We start from the raw sequence: 26558 nt of genomic DNA on the forward strand, positions 1-26558 counted from the left end.
AGAGGTCTGGCGGGGTGGGTGGAGTGGGTATGGAATGTAGAACAGTAGGAGGGTGGCCGGGAGGGGAGTAAAATCTTGAGTAGGTAAAAAAAATAATAATAATAATAAATATTTTCCATGTTTAACAATAAAAAAAATTTTGGTGTTCATATGTACCCACACACACACACACACACACACACACACACACACACTAAGGACTGCAGACACTGAAAGATGGGTAAAATACAACTGAAGCTTTATTGGAGGTTGTGGTCAGTTGGGGCAGCCGAAAACCACCATTGTTTCTGTGAATGCCCCGAGGTCTTCGCACTGTTTCTGGTTCTTCTGATCCTGACATTCCGCTGCCTCGGGCCAGTGCTCCACCCACGTGTCCTTCCCAATGATGTAGCTGGTACTAAGGAAGGTAGAGAGAGCAATTTAGGTTCAGCTCCTGGGGGTAGTGGGTGGGGCTAGAGGGGTAGCCACGCCCACATGCAGGGTGGGCACTTACTTGGGCTTTTCTCCCCAGAGGTCGGAGGAGAGGCCCCACATGAGGTACTGCTTCCCTTTCTGCAGCTTTAGGGCGTTTCTGCACTTGATGTGGCTGATGAACCTTCGTTCCTGACCTGCCTGCACCTCATCTGAGCCTGCGGAACAGGGAAGAGGAGGCTGAGCTCCAGCAAAGGGAGTCGGCCTGGTGAGGCAGGAAGACAGAGGGCTGGGTACCTGACTTGATGACCTGCTCGATGGTCATGATGTACTCATCAAAATCATCCGACAGCTCTATTGTCGTTAGCTTGGTCTTGTACACTGTCGGGGGAGGGGCAGTGAGGGTTTTGAGCAGGGTTAGTCATGCAACCCTCACCAGCAGATGCACTGACCATGTGACTCCCCCGCCCCCCCTACAAGCAGAGACATTGCTGAGGTGGGAGCCACTGTCAGTCTGTCCCCTCCCAGGAACACACATAACCAGGCATCCCACAGTCACGCTCACACTCATGGACTCAGTCATAGGTCTCTGTAGCTATAGCTACTGTGTATACATGTGTGAACATGTTCACGTGTCAGAGTGTCGTTGTCAACCTGACAAATCTGGGAAGAGGGAACCCCAACTGAGAAGTCGTCCATCAGCTTGGCCTGTGGCCATGTCTGTGGGGCATTTCAGCTGCTAACTGACAAGAAGGGGCTGGTCCACTGTGGGCAGTGCCATCCCCAGGCAGGTAAGCCTCGGCTGTGTAAGGAAGGCAGCCATCTTGTATGGTCTGTCTGCCTGCAGTTCCCACAGCTCACAGTTAATGGCAAACTGTTGCTTATCACAGCAACGGAGAAGCCAGTGGGTCTCACATGTACACATTCCTGTGTGTGGAGACTAGAGGGCAACTGTGTCCTTTTTTATTTGATGTGTGTGTGTCTGTGAATCCACAGAAGCCAGAAGAGGGTGTTGGATCTCTTGGAGCCAAAGTTACGGGCTGTTATGAGCCTGAGGTGGAGTGCTCTAGTACACGGAGCCGGCTCTCCCTCTCGTGTTTTGAGAGAGACCTGAGAACCTCCTGTCTCTGTCTCACCATCCCACCCACAGTCTGTGCTCCTGCAAGGAACTCCTCACTTCACGCTCATAGGGGACCTCAGTAACTCCCTGGTTCAGCAAGCTGGACCTAGGTGGTCAGTGCCCTAACTACAGTGTCTCCCCAAAAAACATCACACAACACTGACCATCCCTTCACTAGACATCTACATAGTCCCCTACAAAACAATCACCTGCAGCCACAGCCTGACAGGGACACAAGCACCAGCACTGCTGCTCCCTACTGGTCACATACTGTCACACTCCACATGGTCTGATAGCTACCAGCAGCCATACTCACCATAGTCCACTCCCGGCTCACAAGCCTTGTCTAGTCGTTCATTCAGGCTGACCTGATCCTGTGACTGATGCATGAAGCAGTTCTCTGCAGGGTGGGGTGCACACAGGCTCTTGAGTACCTCCCCCCAACTCACTGCCTGTGTTGGGGCTGGTTCCAGAAGGAACACCTATCCTACTGCATGTCCCCTGGGTGAAGCTTCAAGGCCCTCCCTCCTCACCGGAGTGGAGTGTTTCTGTGGGTGTGTCCTGCCTGGGCCCGCCCCCTTATCCTCCTAGTGCCCACCCCCAGGTCCACCCTCCCCATGGGAGTGGAGCATCTCTGTGGGTGTGTCCCGCCCCCTTACCCTCCTAGTGCCCACCCCCAGGTCCTCCCTCCCCATGGGAGTGGAGCATCTCTGTGGGTGTGTCCTGTCTGGGCCCGCCCCTTGCCCTCCTAGTGCCCACCCTCGGCACAGCGGCACATTTCATTGTGGCACAGCTTGCTCAGCATTCCATCGTCCTTCTCCGGATGATAGAACCGGGTGCATGACTCCTCTGTGGGGAGAAGATGGAGGGGGAGGTCAGAGGGCCAGGGGCTCCACCTGAGACACTATTCCTGCTAGGAAATACACAATGAGTTCCCTCAGCCCTGAGATGCAAGGTCCCCAACCTCAGATCCTGTGACACCCAGACCAACTTTCTGATGTTTTGTCCTTTCAGACCATGGTCTCTCAAAACCTCCATCTCAAGCCCTGGAGCCCTCGGATGTCAAATTATAGGACCCTGAGATTCTAAGGTCCTCCCAACCTCCAGATCTCTCCAAGTCTCAGAATTTTCCAACTCTCCAAGTCCTCCACACATGGATCCCTGGGATCCTTGGGTGCTGGGATGACTCAGCCACCAAGCCCTACCCTGGCTGCTCACCTAGATTGTAGTAGGAGTAGACCTTGACCGACCCCGGCTGGATAAGTCCCACGTTAAAGAACTGGTGGACTTTGAAGGATAGGCAGTCTTCTTCGGAGTGTGAGATCTGAGGGAAGGATGGGGCTGGTCAATGGATGTCACAGAGGGAGCCCAGGACACACTCCTGGCATTTGGAATCATGGTAGAGAAACTGAGGACCCAGGCAGGTTTCAGAAGGTGTGGGAAAATGAACGAGCGATCGTTAAATCCATCTTCCTTCTCTACTGTGCTTGGAGCCAGACTGTTTGCAGGTCACTCTGATTTAGCGACCAAGCTCTTGCCAGCAGATCACTATCTACTTGCAGTTGTTTGGATGTGATTTTTCTTCATCTAGGCCACAGCCTGGAATGTTAAGTAGACAGAGCCTTTAAGATCATAGGGCCCACCTTTGGAGGGGATTAATGACCGTTTGGGAGGGGGGGCCCAGGTCTCAGCAGAGTGGATTTGTTACTGTGATGGTGGGTCATCATAAAAATGAGTCCGGGGGTTGGGGATTTAGCTCAGCGGTAGAGCGCTTGCCTAGCGAGCGCAAGGCCCTGGGTTCGGTCCCCAGCTCCGAAAAAAAAGAAAAAAAAAAATGAGTCCGGTTTCCTGGACCTCTCTTGGCCCTGCCTGTAGTGTGTGGCCTTGCTCTTGTACTCTCTCCTGCCATCGTGCCTGGAGGCTTTTGTTAGAGGCCAGACAGTGGGATCAACCAGTCTTGAGCTGTTATTTTCCAAAAGTTTGAGCTAAATTACTCAATTTATAAGCCATGCTGCCTTGGGTATTTTGTTAGAACAAAATGGAGGGCACTGTGGCAGTGGTCACATGTACCCAGGTGTATCTCTCCAACACTCAGGAGAATGAAGCAGGAAGATTGCTAGTTTGGGACCAGTTCAGGCTCCATTGAGAGACCCCGCCATTCACAATCAGACAAACCCATGCACTTTTCTTGTGTTATTCTGAAAACTCTAAGATCCTGGAGATTGCATAGCCACAAGGTGGAAGGAATTTGGGTCCTGATCATGGAGAACAACTAGACTAGAGGGGAAAGGGGACAACCTTGAATTGGTCACCTTATATTACAAACTTCCTCCTATCCCTCATAGCACGGATCCTATGTTCCCAAGCCTGGGGCTAGCCTGAGCTAGATTTCAAGATGGAGGAGAAACCTATATAGGAAAGGGAAAGGAGGCACAGAAGCCTCCCTGGGATAGGCATTACCTTTTCTAGGTAGATGATGAGGGTGTTCTTGTTGGAGAAGGCTTTGTCCATCTCGTACTTGGAAATGTATCTGTCTACTCCAGAGCTCAGCTGGGGAAGAACAGAGCTGATAAAAATCCCCCCTCTCCTGAAGCCTCTTCCAATCCTCAGGCTCCTTTCCTAGGCCCAAGCTTCCTCACCAGTTCCAGGTCGTTTGTGTCTGGAACAAAGCCAGTCATCATGGAGATGTCCAGGATGGACATAGTAGCATCCACGTCTCCCAAGTACCTGCAATGGCAGAAAGACATTGTCAACTTTCAGGATGGACCCAGGCTCCGCTTTCTACCCAGCACTGAAGAAGGGTTTGGTTTGGAAAACACTCGTGTGAAAGCAATATACATGACCACAGCACCCCATGGGGAAGACCATGACAGTTAGTCACATGGGGCAGTGCCCGGAAGCCCCTCCTCATGTAGTGAGGCATCCCCACCATCTCACTCCAAGCCAAAAGAAAGCATCTGCCCTTAGATCCCAACCTACTCTGTAACGTACAGAAGACCACGTCCACAAGGAGTAAAGGTGCAAGAATCGTTTCAACAAAGATCGCCTGGCAGCGTCTGTCATGTAAGAGCTGTAATGCTCTTGGGAAGAAAGACTTCTTCCGAAGCTTTTGCCTGAACCTACCATAGCCACTTCCTGCTCTGTAGCCCTGGCCTGGGCTCCCAGCAGATGCTCCACCAGTGTACACAGACCGGCAAGTAACCAGAATGAGTGCCAAGGACCAGGATTCTTACCTGGTGCAGATGTCAAGGATCATAGAACTCTTGGCATCCTGGGGCTTCTTGGCTACAGACATAGAAAGAGAAAGTGCCTTTGGGTCCTGATTCAGGAGGAGTGCAGGCAATAGGACAGGAGTGGGACTGGAAGGTAATGGAGGGGTCTTTATTCCTCTTACCTGTCTCAGGGGCTGGTTTTACGGTGACCCTCAGGTCAAACTTCTTGCAGGTGGTTTTGCCTTTGACTTTGGCATGATACACTGTCACCACCTGGTGAGAGGAGAGAAAGTCTCCTGAGAGAAAGGGATGGACAGGAACAGGGGTGGAGGTGGACAGGAGAAGGTGGTGGATGTGGTGGATGTGGGTTCTCCTTTCTTACCGACAGTGTGCCTTGGCCTTTTCCTTTGGCTGTCAGAGAAAAGCCCTCATTTTGCTTGGTCTGCAGAGTTGTGATAGAGAAGAGGGGGTGTTAAAAGCCAGCTTCAGGACCAGGGGAATGGCACAGTAGATAAGGGGCTTGACTTATGAGAGCCCAGGTCTCATCCTGTGAATCCATGTAAAGCAAACTGGGCATAGGCCTGAGATCCCAGCATTGGAGAGACAGAGACAGGAGGATCCTTGGGGCCTGCTGGCCAGCTAGCCTATTTTATTTGATGAATTTAAGCCCAGTGAGAAACTCAGTCTTGACAAATAAGGTGGGGAATGACATTTAAGGTTGTCCTCTGCTCTACACACACACACACACACACACACACACACACACACACACACACAGGTGAGCACACCTATATACACACAAGCACACACACCCAGAGACCAGATTCCTCTGGCTTTGAGGGCCTTGACAGGTATCTCCTGACAGGAATCTGACCTCCTTCCTGCAGCCCTGGCTGGTTCAGAGGGTTGAAAACAAGGATGGGGAGTAAGGCTATACCTCTTCTGATCTCAGGAGACTGCCACTTTCCCATAGCAGGCGAAACACAGTTGGGGAGCTGCGGCTGGGGAGGTGGAGGGACACATCCATGTTCAAGTCCTTGTGGTCAGGGACATCTGTTTGGTATTGAGCCAAGGCTTGGAATACCATGAAGGTGGCCTAGAACCCGTGGAATAGGATGGTTAGGTTTTCATTCTACCTGGCGGTTAGGGTGTGCTGGGGAGAGGATGATGTGTAGGTCAGAATTATGGCATCAGCAGCACACACAGAACATACTGGAGAATGCACAGACAGAGGTGAAAGGGGTGGATATCAGAGCTCCATGTGAGAGACGCTCAGGTCAGGGCTGGCCAGCAGTCAGTCTGTGGTCTAGAACCCACCAGAGTGTGAAGGGAGCAGCGGAGGTCACTGAATACTGAAGACCCCTCCAAGGGAGTGAGCTTTTGTTCGGAAGTTATTAATGGTGAAAACAAGTCAGACTCCACTAGAAAATTCAAGTGTAAGACTGAAGATCTAGAACCTCCAGACCCATCAAGAGGAAGGAGTCTTAGACTAGGACTTAGGAGACCAGAAATTAGTCTAGGACCATCTCATGAGAAAGAATACAGCTGGAGTGTGGAGATGTCCAACTCTGAGGATGGAGTGAGGGCTGAGAAGTGATTGACAGCCCATGAGAAAGACCAGGCTGAAGCCCAAGCTCTTTTGCCAAGACCATCACAAAGAGGCTCCGGGTGGCGCCCTCGTGGAGGGCCTACACACTATCATCTCCCCAGCACACCACACGCCCCGGAACACACGGACGACAAGGGTGATAGTGAGAACCTGGGTGGACCTGGGAACTTGGTCTAGAACTCACCCCGGAAGGAGGGTAACATTTAAGAACCCGGTGGAATAAAGAACATGCTAGAACCCACACATGAGAGATGGGGACACGGGTAGTCTAGTCAGATGAGATCATGTTCTAGAACCTTCTAGTGGGGGAGGCATTAAGAGCATGGTGGAATTAGAAATGTGACCTACAGATCTCCAGTTAGGGTGACATTGGGGGGGGGCCTAGAAACAGGGAACACAACCTAGAACATTTTGATGAGAACATGGAGGAGGACCTAGTAGAATGAAGAACGTAATCTACTGGAACAAGGCGTGTGCAGTCCCCAAACTCCTCAAGAACAGGAGCTGCATGCCTGGGCCTTGGCGTCTCCTTGGGAGACATAGGAATTAAACATGGGCGCTCGAGGCCACTTGCCTGCGTGGAGCCATAGCCACCTCCGTAGTATCTTTGCTCGTTAAGCCAGCGCACCACAGGAGGCACAGAGTCAAAGTCTTTCAGCAGCAGCAGGGCCAGGAGGGCGTAGGAGGTGGCCTCCACGTTGTAGAGCTGCTGGCCAGGCTCCTCCCAGCGGTTCCGATCTGCAGAGAGACACCCCAGCCCCTCATGCACTGCCTGTGTAGGGTGGGGGTGAGTCAGGAGCTAGCTTTCCCCAGGGCCGGGTGGCTACGCTTGTGTTCAGTGTCCTGGTGCTCAGTGCTGACTGTCAATCTGCGTCATATGGAAGGCAATCAGTCCGCTGGCCATGGGAGTGGGAAATGACCCTGCCTGTGTTGATGGATGTGAGAAAAGCTATCATAACTGTGAGCAGGACTATTCCCCGGGATGGGAATACCAGACTGCGTAAGACGGAGAGCATAGACAGAGCACTAGCGAGCTTGTGGCTGTCTCTCTGCTTCCTGTTAGGTCCCACCGCCTTGATTTCCGTGGTACAGTGGATTGCCCCCTGACCTGTGAGCTGAGCAGACCCCTTCTTCCCTTGAGTTGCTTCTACCTGGGCATTTTTATAACAGAAACTGGAAAAGAAATCAAGACTATTTCTAGCCCACCAGCTTCAGTCACCTTTTCTCCTTCCTTGGAATCATATGCCCAGTGTATGGCTGATGAAAGACACAGCAGGCCTCTTGTGTGGTTTACATTGAAGTGTCAACACTTTAGAGGCTTCCGGTGCAGCTCAGTGTGGGCTATGCAACCTGGCTCAGTGTATGCGTTCAGAACCCACCCTCGTGCCCCGGCCTTGCACCCCTCTGAGGTCGCCCCTTAACATCCACCCACACACTCCTTGCCCTTTAGATGACCCTTCACCCCCCACACCCCTTCCCCTCAAGGTGACCCTTCACCCCCACACACCCCTTCCCCTTGAGGTGACCCTTCACCCCCACCCCTTCCCTTGGGGTGATCTCTCACCTTTGGCTGTGTTCAGAAACTTGGTGAGGTAAGGGTCCTCCAGTTTGTTCATCAGGGCCAGGGCATACCCAGCAATGGCCACTGTGTATGGTCTCTGCAGGTTCAGGTAACTGGCTTCAAGATACTCCCCTGCCTTGTTGATGCTCCCGGGAAGGCTCTGTGAGACACAGATGGTTGGGGTCTCACATGACTTCTGGGCCACCAGGATAGTATCTGTCGTTCGGGGCTCCCTTGTCTTTGATGTATCTGGCTTTAAGAGTTCCCTAGTTGTTGGGGACACTTATGTGGCACCTCTTTGTTGAATACTTTCATGTGCCTAGAGCAGTCTGAACATTAGGTCTGTGCAGCAGAGTGTGACTGTGGGTTCTTGAGCTGTTGAGTGCTGCTTTAAAACCAAGGTGAACGATGGTTGTGTAAATACTGCCCCCAGAGGATGTCACCAAACAAATTGATGGCATAAAATGTCCCAAATGGGCATAAGCTAGAAACCAAATTCGGCATGTCAGGCTAAACCTGTGCTCTCCTCCTTCATTGCCGTCACTGCCCACCTTTATGATGGCTTTGTCATTTATTCATTTACTGAATCTGGATGTGCAGTTCTTTGCTTTAAGTTGAAATAGTCCCTCCAAGACGCATAAAGCTCAGGAAGACAATGAGAGACTTAGACCAAGGCTCAGGAAGCTCCAAACACTCAAGTGCTCAGCGCTCTCAGGACCGGTATGGGATGCACAGAGCCCCTCCGTGTGGCTTGCTCAGGCAGCAAGCAGTTGCTGGGGAACCGGCCCAAATGTTGGCAGGGGACCCCAGATGTACAGCTTTTGTGACTTATCACCTATGGTGGGGTGGGCCTTTCGTCAGTTTGGCTGCCTTTGAGTCACCTGTGCTTCCCTAAGTGACCCCAACAAACTTGACACAGTGTTCACCAAGCTGAAGGGGCAGAACCATTTCTTCGGTTGTTCTAGGGTGACAGATGTTTGCTCAGATCTCCCCAGGAAAAGCCACATACCAGACCTCTGAGGCCATAACAGTGACACCCCACAGGTGTCATGATTTGTTCTCAAGAACAATAGTAAATAGAGAGGGCCAAATCTCCCAGGCAGGGAACAACTCCTTCTCTGGTCCGCTTTAACTGTCAACCTGATTCAGTTGTGTGTCGATTCAGTGTGTCAATTCAGTTGATGAATTGCTTAGATTAGATCGGCTAGTGGTCATGTCCGTGAGGGGCTGTCTTGATGTGGGAGGGTCACTGTGGGGCGGCACCATCTCTAGGCAGGTGCTTCTGAACTGCCTGAGAAAACTAGCCAGGGTAGAAACCCGGCGATGAGCCAGCAAATAGCACCGTTTCTCCGGCTGAGTGAGGTGAGTTCTTGGTCTGAGGTAATGCTCTACGGGACAGCAAACACACCTGCCTTGTCCCTCTGACTCTCCCTGGGGTGGTTTGTGATCTGAGCTATAAGCTGAAAGAAACCTTTCCTCCCTTAAGCTGCTTTTGGTCAGAGTGTTTGATTACAGCTGGGGAGGGCGACAGAATGCTGGGAGGACACTCACGTTGACCTGCCCCTCACAGATATCTCTGGCTTCCTGCAGTGCAATGAGCACAAAGGCTGTAAGCGACATATCTGCCTCCTTGGTGTTCCGGAAGCCACCCTGTGAAGAGAAGAAGAATGGGGTCTTTATTTATCCCTACCCAGCTGTCAAGCATCCTGAAGATCCTGAAGTCTGGACTCAGTTCCCCACCCAGGAGGGTCAAACTTTAGTGGGACCCAATTGACTTGGTTGTTCATTCGCTGTCTCTAGGATCCCCTTGTACTGCTGCCCCCACTATAATGGCTGAAGAAAAGCAAATGTGGGTTCTGGCTCTCACAGGGCTTCTTGTCTAACAGGGAGGAAGGATAAGCCACTCACTGCTCCATAGATAGAGAAGTGCTGCTGGACTTATGGTGGGGCTACCTCCTGAGAGGCCAGGGTAAGTGGTAAATATCATGAGTCAGTTAGCAGGGGCTGGGGAAATGGCTCAAGCCTGGAGACCCGAGTTTAATGTTCCAGAGCTCACATTAAAAAGAAAACTATCTGTATGATGGCAGGAGCATGTGACTCCAGCATTGGGTAGGCAGAGACAGGCAGATGCTGGGACGCAGGGGCTGGCCAACCTAGCTTTCTTGGTGAGCTTCATGACAATGAGACTCTTCCTCAACAACAACAAAAAAAGGTGGTGGCCCTTGAGGACCGACACCCAAGGCTGACCTCTGATCTCCACTGTGCATACAGTACCCTGGAGGTTCCTCTCCCGGTTGGGTCTGTCAGCCTCTGGATTCTTGGAATGCTTCTGGTGTTTTAAACTGTATTCACCTCCTCCCCTACCCACCACTGCCAAATGAACAAGTAGATGGGGCAGCGCTCTCTCCCGTTCCTCCTGGGACCCTCTACCCTTCTCTTTCTGGCATCTGCCTGCCTCTTACAATCATTTCTTGGTGAATCACTGGTCCGTCCTCCTGAAAGACACCATCTGGCTTCTGTTTCTCCAGAATCAGCCACTTGACAGCCCCACACAGGACCTGAGAGTCGATGGCGATGAGGTTGGCAGCCAGAGAGAAGACCTTGACCACATAGGCTGTCAGCCTGTGGGCAGGAGTTATAGGGACACCAGTTGAGAATCAATTGGTTTTAATATATAGATTGACATCTTTACCCACCAACGAGGAGAGAGGGTTGGTGCCAGAGCCACTCAGTTTGGATTTTTCACTTCAAAGCTACATAACACTGGCTCATTCAGTCCCTGTAGCCTTGAATGTGGACAGAGAGGCCAGACGGCCATTGGCGGGGATTCAGGCATCGCTCAGGCAGATGCTGAGGCAGAAGCGGACCTCCTGCTTACCAGGTGCTGGGAGGCCGGTTGTTGAAGGCAGCATAGGCAGAGCTGGGCTGTTTGAAAGCCAGCTGCTGGGTGTACCCTGCAGGGAATAGACAGGGTCACCAAAAGAAGGAGTGGGCTGGTGGCTGGGCTGGCCAGGATAGGTAGTGGGAAGCCAAGGGCGGGATGTTACCTATGTGAGGTGGGACAAGGGTTCAAAGAGGATAGGACCAGGATCCTGAGAAGGAGGGAGTTTTAGAGAAGGCTTGAAGGGAAAAGCTGAGAGAGGAAGGGCAGAGTGTGTGGGAGGGCCTCACTGAGGAGAGCAAGGACAAGGGTGCTGCATGGGGCGGAACAAGGGTGTAGAGAGGGAAGAAGGGCTAAGTAGGGCATGGACTATAGAGAGAGGACTCAGGGTGGGTCCAGATATCAGACAGATGAGCCATCTCTGAAGACAGGAGAGAGAAGGAAGGGGCTTGGAGAACAGACATGGTCTTGGGAGAAGATTAAGGAGGAGTAGGGTCTCGGGAGGACCTTGATGGTTAGGAATGGAGGGAAGGAGAGTTTGGGGAGCTCTAGCCCAGGCCCCACCTTTCTTGATGAGCTCCAGAGCTTCTTGCCTCTTCTCTAGGCCGAATTTCTCCCACTGTTCGGTCTGGTCCAGATAGTGTACCGCAATGACCGTGGGTGTCATGCCAATCATGTTCTGCTCCCCACAGCCAGAGGGGGTCACGATCAGGTGTTTCAGCCGCTCCCCGTCCACAGCGTCCTCGGCCATCTGAGCCACCGGGGTCCCTGCAGCCGAGGGTGGAGGAAAAGGCCTGCTCATGACAGTCTCTGACCACAGAGCCTAGGGCTTGGTGACTGCAGGAGGGTCTGTGTGGAGATCCTCTGTGGGTTTGGGGGAAGGCTGTACCCCACCTTGGACATTTAATTTCACCTCTAGATAAAATAATGGCCATAGTCACAGACAGCTCTGGTTTACAGCTCATTCATTCCAGTGACATTCACACCCATTGGAGAACAACACACAGAATCTCAAACAATCCCCAAACCACCTTTGTAGTTAGGCGCTGTCACTAGCTCTCTGTGAGTGCTTGTCTGAGAGGTGCAGTGTCCCCCTCAATCTTCCTGGATCTGGCCAAGAGTAGCAGAGCCTCTGCTCTTGATGTGTGTGGCTTCTTGTTTGAACGTCTTTACCAGCAAGTGCTGTTTGCAAAACTAATTCCTGCGGGAAGCTCCTGCTGCCGGCCCACAGCATACTGTTTCAGCTGAAGTGGGGATCTGAGGTCAGAGAGTGCCTGTGGTGTCGGAGTGAGAATGGTCCCCTAGGTTTATGTTTCAGTGCTTGATCCCCAGTTAGTCAAACTGTATTGAGAAGGAACAGAAGAGCCATGGCCGTGTTGGAGGAGGTGTGTCACTGGGATGCGCTTTGAGGGTTCAAAAGCCCACTCCAGGCACAGTCTCTTTCTTTCTCTGCCTGCTCTCTGTGGATCAAGAGGTAAAGCCCTCAGCTACTGCTCCACCACAGCGTCTGTCTGCTTCCTGCCATGATAATCATGGGTGAAGCCTCTAAAACCGTAAGGACAGCCCTGATTAAACATTTCCTTTAATAAGAGTTGCCTTGGTCATGGTGTCTCTTCACAACAGAACCGTGACTAAAACAGTATTGTATCATTGCCCTTATTTTTCACAGGGGGAAACTGAGGCATGAGGTGGCAGTATGTTAAGAAATGGCTCCCAGGTCAATCAACTTGGAATTGATTTGAATCTGGGCCTCTTGGTCCAGGGCCTTCCCCTCCTCCATCTCCTTATTATCTTCTCTCTTCACCCTACCCCATGAGAAGGAGCTCCGTTCACTTCTGGCTCCCAGCTGCCCTCCCCGCATGGCAGGGAAAAGGCCCTCTTACCTTGCAGGAGAATTCTGGTCTCAGAATCTGTGTCTGGCACTTGGTCACTGAGGTCTGCTGCAGGCACATCCTCCCTCTGCACTCCCCCTGAAGGGTGAGAGAGTGAAGACTTGGATGGCACCAGCTGCCTGCAACCTTTCCCTGGTACCCACCCCACCTTGCCCTCTCTGCCTGCCTCCTCACCTTGACCGAGGTGTTCTGGATCCAGTGTACGGACAGCCACAGTTTTGTTGACTCTCATTCCTTCCGGCTGTGGATGACGGTGGATAAAATGACAACAGATACACAGATGGTCAGCAGGGCACTATTCAGAGACGGTCCTCCCTCTGCCTCTCTGCCTGTGCGACTGGACACTGGTTACTTAACCTCTCTATGTCTCAACTTCTAAGGAGGAGGTGATTCAAATGCCTACCTTATATCCATGTATATGTGTACGTGTATGTATTTATAAGTGTGTATGCATGTTTGCATGTGTATGAGTATGTGCATGCAAGTATGCATGTGTGTGAGTGTGAGTGCATGAGTATGCATGTGCATGAGTGTGTGGTGTGCATATTTGTGTATGTATGAGTATGTGTGCGTGTGAGTGTCGAGTGTCCTTGTATGTGTGCATATGTGTGTGTAAGTATGCATGCCTGTGTGTATGTGCAAGTATGTATGTGTCAGGGTGTATGTGTGTGTGAATGTGAGGGCATGAGTTTGCATTATGTGAGTGTGAAGTGTATATGTGCATGTTTGTGTATGTATGTGTGAAAGTATGTGCATATGTGATTGTATATACATGTGTGCACATATGTATGAGTGTGCATGTGTGTGAGAGTATGTGCAAATGTGAGTGTGAATGCAAGCATGTGAAAATGTCAGTGCCATATGTCTTCTTCTATCCCTCTTCATGTTTTCCTTTGAGACAGTCTCTGGATGAATCTGGAGCACCCAATTCAGCTAGGCTGACTGGCCACTTCCTCTGGCTTCTATTTGGGTGCTGGGGCTCTGAACTGGGGTCCACATGCTTGTACAGTAGGCACGTTGCCAGCTAAGCCATCTCCTTGGGCCCTTTTTACTTTTAAAAAACTCTCATTGCTACCTCTACTGTCCTCAATCCATGATGCCCCTGCCCCACACTTCCCAAGTGCTAGGATCACAGGGCACACCCTACCTGGTTTACAGGGTGCTGGAGATGGAGCACAGAACTTTGCATGAACTAATGAGCACTGTACACTTTGAAGCCTAGCCAGTTCTAACATCTGTAACATCTGGGCCCTAAGACGATCCTTGGTGTGAACAGCAGGGAGGTGTGAACACTAGATGTGGCAGATCTAGCCACGTCTCCAAAGACTCACCACGACCTTCAGTATCTTCTTGACACCATCACTGATGAAGTGGTTGAAGACGGCAGCCTTGACCTCCACCTCCTGGAGGCCGATCTTCAAGGGGACAATGACATAAGGCACAGCCACAGAGGACTTGGGAGGGATTTCGATGGTCTGGTAGTACCGCTTCTTGGCAGTGGCCATGCTGCAGAAGGCTGGGTTGTGCAACAGTTCCACCCTCACCTGAAAGGAAGGGAGGGCCAAGGCAGGTGTGTGAGGGAGAGGCCAGGGCAGGTGTGTGAGGGCGGGTCTGGGGCAGGTGTGTGAGGGCGGGTCTGGGGCAGGTGTGTGAGGGAGGGGTCAGGGCAGGTGTGTGAGGGAGGGTCTGGGGCAGGTGTGTGAGGGAGGGAGGGCAGGTGTGTGAGGGAGGGGCCAGGGCAGGTGTGTGAGGGAGGGAGGAGGGCAGGTATGAGAGGGAGTGACGCGGGCAGGTGAGGGAGGGGCCGGAGCAGGGAGGTGAGGGAGGGGGCGGGGCAGGTGTGTGAGGGAGGGGGCAGGTGTGTGAGGGAGGCCAGGGCAGGTGTGTGTGGGAGGGAGGGCAGGTGTGTGGAGGGGCCAGGGCAGGTGTGTGGGGGAGGGTCTGGGGCAGGGTGTCAGGGGCAGGTGTGTGAGGGAGGGGGGCCAGGGGGAGGGGCCAGGTGTGTGGGAGGGGCAGGGCAGGTGTGTGGGGGGAGGCAGGGCAGGTGTGGGGGGAGGGGGGCCAGGTGTGTGAGGAGAGTCTGGGGCAAGTGGGGAGGGGCCAGGGTTCATGGGGGAGGTCCTGTGTGGGGAGGGGCCAGGGCAGGTGTTCTGGGGCAGGTGTGTGACTTGGGGCTCCCACCAGGGCAGGTGTGTGAGGGAGGGTCCGGGGCAGGTGTGTGAGGGAGGGGCTGGGGCAAGTGAGGGAGGGGCCAGGGCAGGTGAGGGTGGGTTCATGGGTCCTGGTGGCCCTTTCAACTTTGACTTGCTCCCACCTTAAGTTTCTCCTGTTCACGGTAATTGAAGAGCACAGCTCTGATCTCCACCTGTTCATTGCGCACCACAGAGTAGGGCAGTCGCAGGTCAATGAAGAAGTCCTGCATCACTGTGATCTCATAGGGGTCTGCCACACAGATCCCTGTTGGCAGAAAGAGGAGTGTGAAGGGTCCAGTGTAGGAGGGCTGTGCAGGAAGGCTAAGGCAGGCATCTGGTTCAAGTGTCCTAGCTGCCCATGGCTGATCCCATCTGCAGAAAGGTGAAGACTAAAACACGCACATGTGATTGGCAAATCACAGATGTGGTGGTACCATAACCAGCTGTGTCCAACCTCGTGTGTTTACATGTGCACATGTGTGCATGGGTGCACATGCATGTGGAGGCTAGAGGTCGACATTGAATGCTGTCTTCAATTGTTTCTCCACCTTCCTTAATTTTATGTAGGTGTGGGCATCTCTGTGTTTGTGTGCATCTCAGTGCAGTATCTACAGAAGCCAGAAGAGGGCATCAGATCTCCTGGAGCTGCAGGGAGTTGTGACCAGCCTGATATAGGTGCTGGTGAACAAACTCTGGTCCGCTGCAAGATCAGCGAACATTCTTAACCACTGAGCTTTCTTACTGATCCTGGAGCTCATTGCTTGGCTAGACTGGCTGGCTAGAAGCTTAGGGAGCCTCCTGTTTCTGACTGCCCGGCACTAGGATTGCAAGCAGGCACTGTGACTCCCTACTTCCTATGTTGGTTCTGCAGATGGAACTTGGGACGAGTTCTTCACCACTGAGCTGTCTTCCCAGCCCCCCGCCCCCGTACCTTTCTTGTCGGACAAGCTCACTGCCAGAATCTCCCAGGTGGTGATGGAATCTTTGAGAAAGATGTTCATGACCTTCGTAGAGATTCTGGGTGGGACAGAAGTTTAAACATTAAACGATAAGATCTATCAAAATGGAGAGGATGCTGAGGTGGAGGGACCTGGGGGACAGGTTAGATGGGACCTCTGGGTAGTACCCATGGCTTTGCTAGTTCAGCCCATTGACCTCCATGGTGAATCCAAAGGAGACAGGAAGTTGGCAGGTACATGCAAATCATATACAAATGAGGTAGCCTGGGATGATGCCTTCCGCCCTCAGGTAAGAATGTGGAATGGAAGTGTTCCAGCCTCACCTCTCCTCCCCTTTAAGAAGTATATTTACTGTGTATGTTTAAGTGTGTGTGGCATCCTTCTGCCATGACCTTCCTGTGGAAGTCAGAGTCTGTGGGATTTTGTTCTCTCCTTCCACCGTGTGGGTCAAGTGGTGAGTCTTGGTGGCCAACATCTTTGTTCACTGACCAGAGCCTTACCCATTTTTCTCTGGTTCTTTCAACTCTTCTATGGTCCACAACCAGCTCTCTGGGAAGTGGCTTCTAGAGATGATATCTTCTTCTGGGATTATGTCTTCATCCACATCACCTGAGGGTAGGTGGATTTGATTTGGAAAAAGACCTACTTTGCAAGTCTCCCTTGTAAACATTTCTGAGCTGTATGAATGCATTCATCACTGTGTGACAGTTTCCCACCAGCCCCAGACACACTGGTCTGTGGGGATTCCTCTCTCCATCAAGGAACTAAAAACTAAAAACCATGTTCTACAGATGTGTTCCTATCAAGATGAGCATCATCCAAACTGGTTGGGAACTCAATAGGTAGTCCATGCAGGCCTGGGACCTGCAGCGATCCTCCTGTCTCAGCCTCCTGAGTGCTAAAATGACAGACATGTGCTATCACACCTAGCTTCAAGGTAGGAGAATTTATCTTCATTTTGCTGAAGATGTATTGCTTTGTGGGACGGGTATAGGTGTGGAAAAGCTGATGCCCAACATGAGAGAAGCCCTTGGGTCCCTTTCTTTAGTCTAAGACTAAGTCTTTCCTTTAGTATAAAGCTCATCCCCGTCCTTTACCCTCCCAGGGGACAGGGCTGGTCGCACCATCTTTGGGCCTCCCTTCCAGCAGACAGGTGCAGCCGCCCATCACTGGGCAGGTGTGTCCCCCCTCCACCCACCCCACCCTACAGGCCACCACTCACTCCTGGCCAGGCCCAGCACATGGTCTCTTCTGTGCTGCTCACGAAGCTTGGTGATATAGTTGCAGCAGTCCATGAAGGCCTTCAGGCAGCTCTCGCCCTGGGTGATGAGGCGAGCCCGGCGCTGGCAGCTGTACTTCATAGGGATATCACGCATGCCATCCTCACAACACTTCCGCAGACCCTTGTCGGTGTACTGACCAGCTGTGGGAGACCCAGACCTGGTGTCAGCCTTAGCCGTCAGGAGAGCATTGGACTAGACTTCAGGTAGAACTTCCCTTGGGGCAGGACCAGGAAGGCAACCCTTTCCTTCTCCTGTGAGATTTTAACAGGATGGGTGTGGGTGATGCGTGGAGATGGGGGTCAGTAGAGGATTCCTAACCTTTGTCCATCCTCCTTTCCATCAACTGCACTGAGCGACGGCGGCGGGCAGCTGGCTTGGCGCACTCAGGATCTAAGGGAGAAAGAGGCAGGAGGGGCAGGGTAAGGCTGGGGTATGACGGTCGCACCCTTTTGCTAGTAGCCTTTTGCTGAGGCTCAAGAAGCAGCAGTAAAAGCTAGTGAGACGGCTCACGGGGAAAGGGGGCTTGCTGCTCATCCAGATGTTCTGAGTTTGATCTCTGGGGCCCACAAGTTGGACGTTCTCACAACAGAGTGGTATGAGTTGTCTTTTGACCTCCATATGGATGCCACAGTGCACACACACACACACACACACACAATGTGTCTACCCCTGGTCTCTTTCCTCACCTTCTCTCTGATCAGTCTGCAGGCCTTGGTTTGTCTTGAAGGTCAGGCCAGCATCCATGAAGACACCCGCATAGTTCTTCCCACTGCCTGGGGTGCAGCCAATGTCTGCCTTCTCTACTACATCCCAGATCTGCAAGTGGGGCGGTATGGGGTGGGTGGAGGGGTGAATAGAGGCCACCAATGCACTGTGAGACTCAGGCACGCCATCCCTGCCCCTCCTCACCCTGCCGTCCAGCCCTTGACAGACTCCAGGTGGGGCTGAGGGACGCAGGCTCTTACCTTGCTCTGTGTGAGTTTGTTCTTCTTGTTCAGCACAAACACCCCCTTGTCCACAGCCACTAGCCCCACTCGGGCCCCCTGGTTCCCCTCGATCCTTAGTGTCGTTTGATGCCCAGGCGCAGGCTGTCGGTTATCTCTTGGGTCACCTTTCACCACCAGCTAGAGAGAGAATGAGGATGCAAGACAGGGAAGAGTTAATTTCGGAAAACCTACAGAGGGAGAGAAGGAAAGGAAGAGAAAGGAGGCAGAGAGAACATAAGGGAAGAGAAAAGGGGAGGGCAAAGGGACAGTGGGGGAGAAGAGACAAGCAAAGGATTGAGGTGAAGAGAGAGGACATGGAAGAGGAGAGAAAACGAGGGGTTGCAAATGGTGGGAGTCAGGGGAAACAAAAGCAGGTGGAACTCTGTGAGCCCGGCCTAGGCTGGTCTCCACACTGTCTGTCTGTGAGTCTGTGAGTCTGTGAGTCTGTGAGTCTGTGAGTCTGTGAGTCTGTGAGTCTGTGAGTCTGTGAGTCTGTGAGTCTGTGAGTCTGTGAGCCCGGCCTAGGCTGGTCTCCACACTGTCTGTCTGTGAGTCAGGACTGTGAGTCAGTGAGTCTGCTGTGAGTCTGTGACTGTCTTTAAAAAAAAAAAAGGGGCTGGTCTGCACACTGTCTGTCTGTGAGTCTGTGAGTCTGTGAGTCTGTGGGTCTGTGAGGGTGAGGTGAGTCTGTGAGTCTGTGCCTGTGAGTCTGTGAGGGAGGGAGGGAGCCCGCCTCACTGGGCCTGCACACTGTCTGTCTGTGAGTCTGTGAGTCTGTGAGTCTGTGAGTCTGTGGTCTGTGAGTCTGTGAGTCTGGGAGTCTGGAGGTGAGTCTGTGAGTCTGTGAGCCCGGCCTGGGCCTGACAGGACAGTCAGAGTTGCATGGGAGACTGTCTTTAAAAAAGGGGGGGGGGGGGGGACTCACTGTGCCCCGCACAGGGGAGGGGGAGGACTCACTGGGCCTACACAGGGAGGGGGAGGACTCACTGGGCCTACACAGGGAGGGGGAGGACTCACTGTGCCTACACAGGGAGGGGGAGGACTCACTGGGCCTACACAGGGAGGGAGGACTCACTGGGCCTACACAGGGGGGGAGGACTCACTGGGCCTACACAGGGAGGGGGAGGACTCACTGTGCCTACACAGGGGGGGAGGACTCACTGGGGAGGGGGACTCACTGGGCCAGGGAGGGGGAGGACTCACTGGGCCTACACAGGGGGGGAGGACTCACTGTGCCTACACAGGGAGGGGAGGACTCACTGGGCCCACACAGGGAGGGGGGACTCACTGGGCCTACACAGGGAGGGGAGGACTCACTGGGCCTACACAGGGGGGGAGGACTCACTGGGGAGGGGAGGACTCACTGGGCCTACACAGGGGGGGGGACTCACTGGGCCTACACAGGGGGGGAGGACTCACTGGGCCTACACAGGGAGAGGGAGGACTCACTGGGCCTACACAGGGAGGGGGGGAGGACTCACTGGGCCTACACAGGGAGAGGGGGAGGACTCACTGGGCCTACACAGGGAGGGGGAGGACTCACTGTGCCTACACGGGGAGAGGGGGAGGACTCACTGGGCCTACACAGGGAGAGGGAGGACTCATTGTACCTACACAGGGAGGGGGAGGACTCACTGTGCCTACACAGGGAGAGGGGGAGGACTCACTGTACCTACACACAGGGAGGAGGACTCACTGGGCCTACAGGGGAGAGGGGAGGACTCACTGTGCCTACACAGGGAGGGGGGGACTCACTGTGCCTACACGGGGAGAGGGGGAGGACTCACTGGGCCTACACAGGGAGAGGGGAGGACTCACTGTACCTACACAGGGAGGGGGGACTCACTGTGCCTACACAGGGAGAGGGGGAGGACTCACTGTACCTACACAGGGAGGGGGAGGACTCACTGGGCCTACACGGGGAGAGGGGGGGGACTCACTGTGCCTACACAGGGAGAGGGGAGGACTCACTGGGCCTACACAGGGAGAGGGAGGACTCACTGGGCCTACACAGGGAGGGGGAGGACTCACTGTAACTACACAGGGAGGGGGGAGGACTCACTGGGCCTACACAGGGAGGGGGAGGACTCACTGTGCCTACACGGGGAGAGGGGGGAGGACTCACTGGGCCTACACGGGGAGAGGGGGAGGACTCACTGGGCCTACGCAGGGAGAGGGAGGACTCACTGTGCCTACACGGGGAGAGGGGGAGGACTCACTGGGCCTACACAGGGAGAGGGAGGACTCATTGTACCTACACAGGGAGGGGGAGGACTCACTGTGCCTACACAGGGAGAGGGGGAGGACTCACTGTACCTACACAGAGGGGGAGGACTCACTGTGCCTACACGGGGAGAGGGGGAGGACTCACTGTGCCTACACAGGGAGGGGGGGAGGACTCACTGTGCCTACACGGGGAGAGGGGGGAGAGGGGGAGGACTCACTGGGCCTACACAGGGAGAGGGGGAGGACTCACTGTGCCTACACAGGGAGGGGGGAGGACTCACTGGGCCTACACGGGGAGAGGGGGAGGACTCACTGGGCCTACACAGGGAGAGGGAGGACTCATTGTACCTACACAGGGAGGGGGAGGACTCACTGGGCCTACACGGGGAGAGGGGGAGGACTCACTGGGCCTACACAGGGAGAGGGGGAGGACTCACTGTGCCTACACAGGGAGAGGGGGAGGACTCACTGGGCCTACACAGGGAGGGGGAGGACTCACTGGGCCTACACAGGGAGAGGGAGGACTCATTGTACCTACACAGGGAGGGGGAGGACTCACTGGGCCTACACGGGGAGGGGGGAGGACTCACCGTGCCTACACAGGAGTCCTTCACATCCACCCACACTGAGTCAGCCACCACCTCCCTTTGGCCATTAGCTCCAATCAGGGTGTAGTAAGCCACCAGGCGGAAGGAAGGTATAAATTCTGGAGTGATGGGCAGTGACAAGACCACCAGGTCCTGGCCAGGCTCCCGAACCTGACGGCCTGCCTTCAGTAACTTCCCCTTGTTCATAACCTGGAGGGATAATGGGCTGGCATAAGAACCAGGCGGGGCAAGGCAGAATGAGTCCAGGATACCCCAGGGCTGGGCAGGAATCCCTGGGGTGCCGGAGGCCCCCGGTGGTCACGGACCAGATAGGTGTAGTATCGGATCTTGGCCTCTTGGCCAGCGTCCGTGCGCAGGTGGAAGTTGACATTGAGGTTGTCCCCAGGCTTGAGCTCCACCCGAGACACTGACAAATGCAGGTAGTTGTTGGAATTGTGCATAGTGCTGTAGGGCTGGGCCTGCATCGTCCTGGTGGCCTGCCGTGCGTCCGGGATACCCTCCTTCTTGGTGCGGACCTGGGGGAGGAATCCAGAGAGAGGCACGGCGGTTCCCAGAGCTGCTCACACAGGCTCTGTGACGGTTAATATTGACGGACAGCTTGATGGCATCTCAAATCAGCCAGGTGAGGAGCTCTGGACCTGCTGGCCAGGAGCTTTCTAGATTAGGTTAAATGTGTGGGTGGTACCGTCCTCCCTGAGCTAGTGGACTGGACAGGATAAACACAAGAAAATGAGCTGTGCAGCAGGATTCATTCATGTCTGCTGATGGGATGCGAATAGCTGCTGTGTACTCCTGCTGTGTGCTCCTCCTTCTGCGCCCACCAGCCTGTAGCCTCAGTGTGAGACATGGGCATGCCCGCTTTAAGTGGCTTTTGTCAGGTGCTTTGTTACAGCAACATGGGATCTTCTGGGTGAACCACAAAAGGTGTCATGAAAACCAGCAGAGCCCCGTGTTTCCCTGACTGGGAGGACCAGGGCTGGAGCTCCAGGTACGCACCGTGATAGTCAGGGGTTGGCGGTTGTTGGGTGTGTTGACGCTCAGCTTGGCCACACCGTCATCCTGGGTGAGGGCCTGCGCGTCGGATCCCTGAGTGACTACTGGCACTCTGCGGGCTGGAGAGCCATCAGGGTTGGTCACAAACACCTGTGGACAGTCAGGTGGAGAAGGGTCAGGCAGTGTGGTCAGAGTGGCTGAGGGTGGAAGTGGGGGCTGGATCTAGATCTTACCATGAGGTCGAAAGGCATGGCTGGCTTGAAGAATTTGGGTGTCTTGGTGAAGTGGATCTGATACGGGGAAGTGACAATTGGGATCCCACTGCGCTCTGCCTCTACCATGTCGCTACCTGAGGAGACGGATGGTTCCAGTGAGAGCAGGCTTCCCAGCAGCCCTTCAGGGCCAAGCCTCCTTTCTCAGACTAGCCTTGCCACGCCTTCATCAAAGCAGGCCTCACCTGAGTGCAGGATAACAGTGACAGAGACGTACAGGGACTTCCCCACTAGGGCTTCTGGGCTGGAGGGCCGTACCCCGTCCATCAGCACTTTTCGGCTGAGCACTGCCTCCCCTGAACCATCCTCGATCTGCAGAGGATAGGAGAGCATGAGGACAGGCAAAGATCCCCAAGAGAGGGGAGGCTGGGAAGGGGAGGAGTCAGAATGGGTGGCCAGGCTCAGGAAGGTGAGGAACTGGGAGGGGCTAAGAGATGGGATGGGCTCAGCGATGACTATGGGGGGTGGTCTCAGAAGGAGGCTGCCTTCCAAGCTCTTCAAGGGGCAGGGCAATACCAGCACGCGCGTGAGGGACTGGGCCAGAGAAATCTTCTTATCCTCATCCTGGACCCCAAAGATCACGAAAGCTGTCCCGTCCACGTTCTTCCCATACAGGAATCTGAGAGACAAGGAGACTTGGGGTCCTGGAGACTTCTCTGGCTGTGGCTGAAGACCTCCCCCCATGTGTCACCCCCACCCTCACCTGGCTGTGATGGAAACTTCCAGGCCCTTTGGGTCATCGATGTAATAATATTTCTCTGTAGGCTCCACCAGGACTTCGAAACTGGGCAGCACTGGGATGGGGTATGAAGATGATGGTGCCTGTTATGGCTGCCAGGACAGCATAAGAGCAACGGCCTCACCCTCAACCTGTTGGTGCCCCAAGACTTACCGTATTCCTTCACCTCAAACTCTGCAGAGAAGGTCTGCTTTGGTGCATGTTCATAGAAGGCTCGGATCTTCCACTGCCCCATGCTGCAAGAATATGAGGAATGTGGCAGGGCCTCCAAGCGCCTCTTCCCCATCCCTCTCACAGGGGTGTCCCGTTTTGGGAGACCCAGATATACTTGACCAGTTCCGGAATGTTCCAAGACAAAGGCAAGATGCCATATTGGTTGTGGGAAGATAGAATGTCTCTCTTGATGGGAACGCCGTCCGGGGTCTGTAAGAAAGGCATATGGGATAAAGCAACTCTTCAGATGCACGACCACCCCATCTATGTTCACTGAGGTGGCAGTTAAGAACACAGACCTGGGCAACTCAGCCTAGGTTCAAATCCCTACTGGGCCACTTATAAGCTCTGTGTTCTCAGGTAAATAGCTCAACCTCTCTGTGCATTTCCTTTTATGTTTAGGACATAGTTCATGCAGCAAAGGCCTGGGCATTTAAAAGACGAAGGGTGGTGTGTGTGTGTGTTTGGAGCAGAGGGAGCAAGAGACAGAGAGGGAGGAGGAAGGCAGGGAGGAAACTGCACAGGATGAGCAGGACCTTGTGCCTTGCAAGGAAGACTTTAACTCTAAAGAAGTAGAGTCATAGAGGGTTGTAGGGAAAGAAAGGAGAGATCTTCGCTCAGGTTCTAACAGGGGCCCGCCCTCTCCTGGAGGAATGGACGGACTATACAGAGTTACTACTCATTCATCCCAACCTTCAGATAGGGAGACTGAAGTGCAGGGAGTTTCCCTGGAGTTGGATTCCTCAGTGTATGACCTACGGGTCTTCCTAGGTCTCTGGTCTCTGCACTGATCACTCTGTGTAGCCATGTGCCCATGGACCACCTCAGTGGACTGGGCCTCAGAGGGGAGGGGACTCAGAGAGGAGGGTATCCATCTCTGGGAAACTCGGCAACTGTACCTCAATGACGATGACGACTGTCTTGCCCACAGGCAATAGGTTGTTGTCCACAGTGAAGATCCGATAGAAAACTGGAGGGTGTGGGGGAGACAAGCAGAGTCCTGTGAGACCTAAGGCTCTGGGAGGACCTTCCAGCCCTGGCGTGAGCAGCCTCCTACAGCTCTTACCAGTGGAGCCTGGGGTGTAGATGGTCTTGTCTGTCTGGATGAAGAGGTAACCACTCTGAAAGCTTACTAGCACCGCTTTCTCCACCACTGTTGCCCCGAAGTTTGCCACCACTGTCACATACTTGTGCCCCTTATCTGCATTGAATTCCTTACTGGCTGGAATCTATGCAAGAGCCGAGGGGAAGTCAGGAGTCTTCCGCAGGGAGCGGTGCCCAGAGAGATCCTCTCTCTCTCCTCAGACAGGAGAGTCTCAGAGAGGGGGGACTCAGAGGGGAGGGACTGAGAGAGGGGGGACTCAGAGGAGAAGGAATCTGAGGGGAGGGGCTCAAAGGGGAGGGCCTGGGGGAAGGGAACTCAGGGGAGAGGGGATCAAAGGAATTCAGAGGGGAGGGACTCAGAAGGGAGGAGCTCCGAGGAGGATACGGGAGGCAGCACAGAGGACCCAGGTGGACTGGAAGGGGCTATGGCTGACTGTAGTTCCCTAGTTCCTTGCCCACCTTGATGGAGACCCTGTTCATATGTCCAGTGGCTCCTGTCAACACTGTCTTCTCACTGGTCAGCACTTGCTTCTTTAGGAAGTCTTGCACAGTGACAGTGACTGGGACGTCACCCTGAGCATCGTGGGCCTCTAGTATGAAAGTCTCTTCACTCTCCAGCCGCAGGACATTGGGAGTAATGATGGAGTACCTGGCCGTGGGATGTGGGATGTCACCTCAGGGCTTGAGGCCTCAGCCCATTTCCTAGTTCTAGAGTTCTCAGTGCTGACTGGGACACCTGCCAGAGCAGACACCCGATGCACGTTCCTCCCCACGTGAAGCACCGAGGTACCAGGCTTCAGCCCACTTTCCCTCAGCCACCAGAAGCTGGCTTTCCCTGGCTTCAGCACTGGGTACCAGCCATAAAGACTTCGCTTGAGCTGAGAACGTGCTCTCTCTACCACTAAGCTGCACCTCAGCCGCTTCTCACTTTTCTTTTTGGAAACAGTATCTTGGTAAGTTGTTCAGGTAGCCCAGGCTTGGCTGGAATATGTACAATTCCTGCCTGGGCTTCCAGAGTAGCCAGAATAACAGGTCCATGTAACCAGGCCCAATGTTGAGCTTGGCTCTTGATAGTCCACACAAGGACTACAGACGCCAACAACCCTCCAGTCCTCCAAACTTACCACTGCCTAAACCACAAGACACCGCAGAGACCCTAAAATCTATAGACCTCCTTTTCCATAAGTAGGCACACCAATGCTACAATGCCTGGGTTCTATGAACATAAGACTGTATAAACAGCAAGCAACCCAAAAACATTCTCTCTCTCTCTCTCTCTCTCTCTCTCTCTCTCTCTCTCTCTCTCTCTCTCTCTCTCTCTGCCCCTCCCCCTCTGTATGTGTGCATGTGTGTGTGCAAAGTGTAGAGGCCACAGAAGGATGTCAGGTGCCCTGTTCTATAACCCCCCACCCACACACACCTTGAACCAACATCTCCTCTCTCTGCACCTTGCACTGAGCTGCCAGCCAGCAAGCTCCAGTATCCTGTCTCCAGCCCCACAGTGTGGGGTCACAGGCTCTTGAGGCCACTCCTGGCTTTTCCATGGGCGCTAGGAGTTTGAACTAAGGTTGTTGTGATCGTGTAGCAGTACTTCTTACCCACTGAGCCATCTTTTAGCCCCCAGCACAAATTCCTGACATCCCTGTCTCCTCCCCCCCCACATAAGCCACACTCACCCAGGTGCTCCCTAAATTCTATAAGAAACTGCACCCCCAGAAGGTAACTACTTACATAGGGCTCCCCAGAGCTAGCGGGGAGCTGGCCAACAGCAGCAGTAGCACTAGTAGCTGGGACCCTGACGTGGGTCCCATGGTAAAGGACAAAGGTGGAAGGAGTGAGGGGTAAGGGGTAGGGGTGGGCAGTGGTAAGCCAGGGCTGTGGCCACTGCCTTTTTATGTGGTTCTCCTCTCTGGCCCTTCCCTGTTCCTGCCCCAGGGGCTGCCCCAGATTTCGCAACGTGGTTTCCTAAGCTGTTCACAAACCTGGGGCAACAAGTCATGGGGTGAGTAACCCCAGGCACATTTCCACTTTCCTGGCGCTCAGCGTACCTGCCTGGCTCAGGCTTCTCTCGAGGTCAAGGCCAGATGCTGAACCTGGGCTGGTCCCTGTTGTACTTGGTTGCACCAGAGACCATTAAAGTCTGGAGTGACCTCCTCCCACAATTAGCTGGGTCCCAGTAACCCAGCACTTCTGTCAGTCTGGTCCTCCCCACCCCCCAGGTCTTGCTAAATCAGTGGTTCTCAACCAGTGGGTCGAGACACATTTGGGGTTGCGCACTGTATATCCTGTGCACCTTA

General features: G+C 53.9%; 1 protein-coding gene across 1 annotated transcript; it reads right to left on the minus strand.

The window, feature by feature from the left end:
* Positions 1-217: 217 nt before the first annotated feature.
* Positions 218-26104, minus strand: C3 (complement C3). The gene is made up of 41 exons (XM_032900809.1): positions 25993-26104; positions 24721-24910; positions 24224-24386; positions 24057-24127; positions 23273-23367; positions 23098-23180; positions 22909-22999; positions 22722-22824; positions 22391-22517; positions 22167-22282; positions 21937-22083; positions 21246-21455; positions 20923-21129; positions 18086-18244; positions 17807-17936; positions 17439-17510; positions 17060-17260; positions 16338-16446; positions 15810-15895; positions 15001-15143; positions 14018-14230; positions 12861-12927; positions 12678-12764; positions 11359-11562; positions 10792-10867; positions 10376-10535; positions 9465-9563; positions 7917-8073; positions 6927-7090; positions 5681-5839; positions 5126-5185; positions 4926-5016; positions 4765-4816; positions 4171-4258; positions 3992-4081; positions 2750-2855; positions 2291-2380; positions 1848-1931; positions 709-792; positions 494-629; positions 218-397 (listed from the first exon to the last, which is right to left on the minus strand). The coding sequence occupies exons 1-41, from the start codon at positions 26070-26072 to the stop codon at positions 256-258; spliced, it is 4992 nt and encodes a 1663-aa protein (XP_032756700.1). The 5' UTR covers positions 26073-26104; the 3' UTR covers positions 218-255.
* Between the last annotated feature and the right edge of the window lie 454 nt (positions 26105-26558).

This window comes from Rattus rattus, chromosome 4 (assembly GCF_011064425.1).
Source record: "Rattus rattus isolate New Zealand chromosome 4, Rrattus_CSIRO_v1, whole genome shotgun sequence".
NCBI classification, from domain to species: Eukaryota; Metazoa; Chordata; class Mammalia; order Rodentia; family Muridae; genus Rattus; species Rattus rattus.